General features: G+C 49.9%; 1 protein-coding gene across 1 annotated transcript; it reads right to left on the reverse strand.

Moving 5' to 3' along the window:
• Window positions 1–1,216: 1,216 nt before the first annotated feature.
• Window positions 1,217–1,414, reverse strand: PPTG_20625 (hypothetical protein; the record flags this gene model as incomplete). Its single annotated transcript, XM_008892822.1, has 1 exon — window positions 1,217–1,414. One exon carries the CDS (start codon window positions 1,412–1,414, stop codon window positions 1,217–1,219), a length of 198 nt encoding a protein of 65 aa, XP_008891070.1.
• Between the last annotated feature and the right edge of the window lie 366 nt (window positions 1,415–1,780).

The raw sequence follows: 1,780 nt of genomic DNA on the forward strand, positions 1-1,780 counted from the left end.
CATGGGCAAAGATCACCTACCGATTAAAACGGCCGCCTGCGCAAACAACTATTTCTGATATTCTCAATATGGCCCCCCAGATCATGAGCGACGACTACGGCGACGGCAAGTGGTGTAAGCCCCTCCGAGTGACGTCGCCCCAGCTGGAGAAGGAGCTGTGGGAGTGGATTCAGAAGGTAGAGGCGCAAGGCGTATGCCTCTCACGTGAGCTCATCAAAATGAACGCTCGGGATATTCAACAGACACTCTGTGACGCGTGTGAGCTTACCTTTTCGGAAGGCTGGCTGAGTGCTTTTGAGCGTAGACATCGTTTACGCTCCCGGATTCCCCCTGGTGAAGCAGGATCCACCGACCCTGACACTGTTGCTGTTGGTCGTCAAAAACTATAGGAGTTAACCGAGCTGTACGACCCTGGAAATATTTATAACATGGACGAAACGGGGCTCTGCTACGCTTTGGCTCCCGCTCGCTCCATTTGCACCAAATGAGCACGTGGCGTAAAGAAGAACAAAACAAGAATTACTATCGCTCTCACGGCGAACGCGGATGGCACGGACGCCCTTCCCGCGCTGTTTTTAGGCCGAGCGAAGCAGCCCTACTGCTTCAAGAAACGCACTGCAAAGGAGTTAGGTTTCAACTATTCCAGCAACGCAAAGGCCTGGATGACAGGTCAAGTATTCCGACAATGGCTGCTCGATTTAGATCGAGACATGCGTGCACGCGGACGGCACATTCTATTGCTCGTTGATAATGCGTCTTCCCACAACTCAGGGGATCTAGTTTGCACTAATGTCCGTGTAGAGTTTTTGCCGCCGAACACTACCGCGTTCCTGCAACCGATAGACGCTGGAATCATCGCTGCGTTCAAGCAAGCGTACAGGAGGAAGCAGTTCCTATGGGTGTTTGACAAGATCAAACAGGGAGAAGTTATTGATAAAAAGGCGTACGTAGTCGATCAGCTACAGACTATGGAATAGAGCAAGGAAATATGGACTGATATTCAAGGAAAGGTGACGGTCGCCAACTGCTTTCGCCACACAGGTATAGTATTTAATGGTGTGAAGGAGGGTAATAGTGAGACTGAGTCGACTAGCTACGAAGCCGACGTCGCAGTAGAGGACATCATAGTCCGCGCTTCACAGTTGACCTTGTGGATGCATTACATATCGATCCTTTCTAAATAACATATCAAATCCTAAGATAGTGTCGGACCACTCTACCGGATTGGAGAGAGAAATCTGTACTTGCGTCTTGCTGGCAACAGGAATTCTTCCGGGTGTGTGTAAAAGATCTCCTCAAACATTTGCTGTACGAAGTCTACTCCACTGTCAACTTCCATGGCCTGTTTCGGTGGTAAGTTCTGAAATTGATCCACCAGATACGCATGCATTTCTTTAAAGCTGAGGTCTTCCATTTTCTCATCATCACATCGCGGTGGTTCTCGTCCTTCCTCTTTCTCCTCACGTTCCCCTCCTTTTAACTGCGCCTCATTTTTTGTAGTTTTTCCTCTCCCTCATACTGCTGTTGCTGGTTCCATTTTCCTTGATTCTTGAGTTCCTTTTCCGAGTTCCCGGGGTCAGCCGGTTTCAATGGCTCCTCCTTCTCTTCCTCCTGTCCTGTGAGATCAATCACCACTGTTGTTTCTCGTTCTGCGTGATTTCCTACAGGATGCATCGTCCAGTCACTTCTCCCCGGTGGGTCATCCTGCCCCTCCATGCTGAGCCTGTGGCGTTCCGCGAGCAGATGGCCGTGCTCCAAATAGAGGCTCGTATACTCAAAT

Source organism: Phytophthora parasitica, assembly GCF_000247585.1.
Source record: "Phytophthora parasitica INRA-310 unplaced genomic scaffold supercont2.1, whole genome shotgun sequence".
In the NCBI taxonomy this organism is placed as follows: Eukaryota; Oomycota; class Peronosporomycetes; order Peronosporales; family Peronosporaceae; genus Phytophthora; species Phytophthora nicotianae.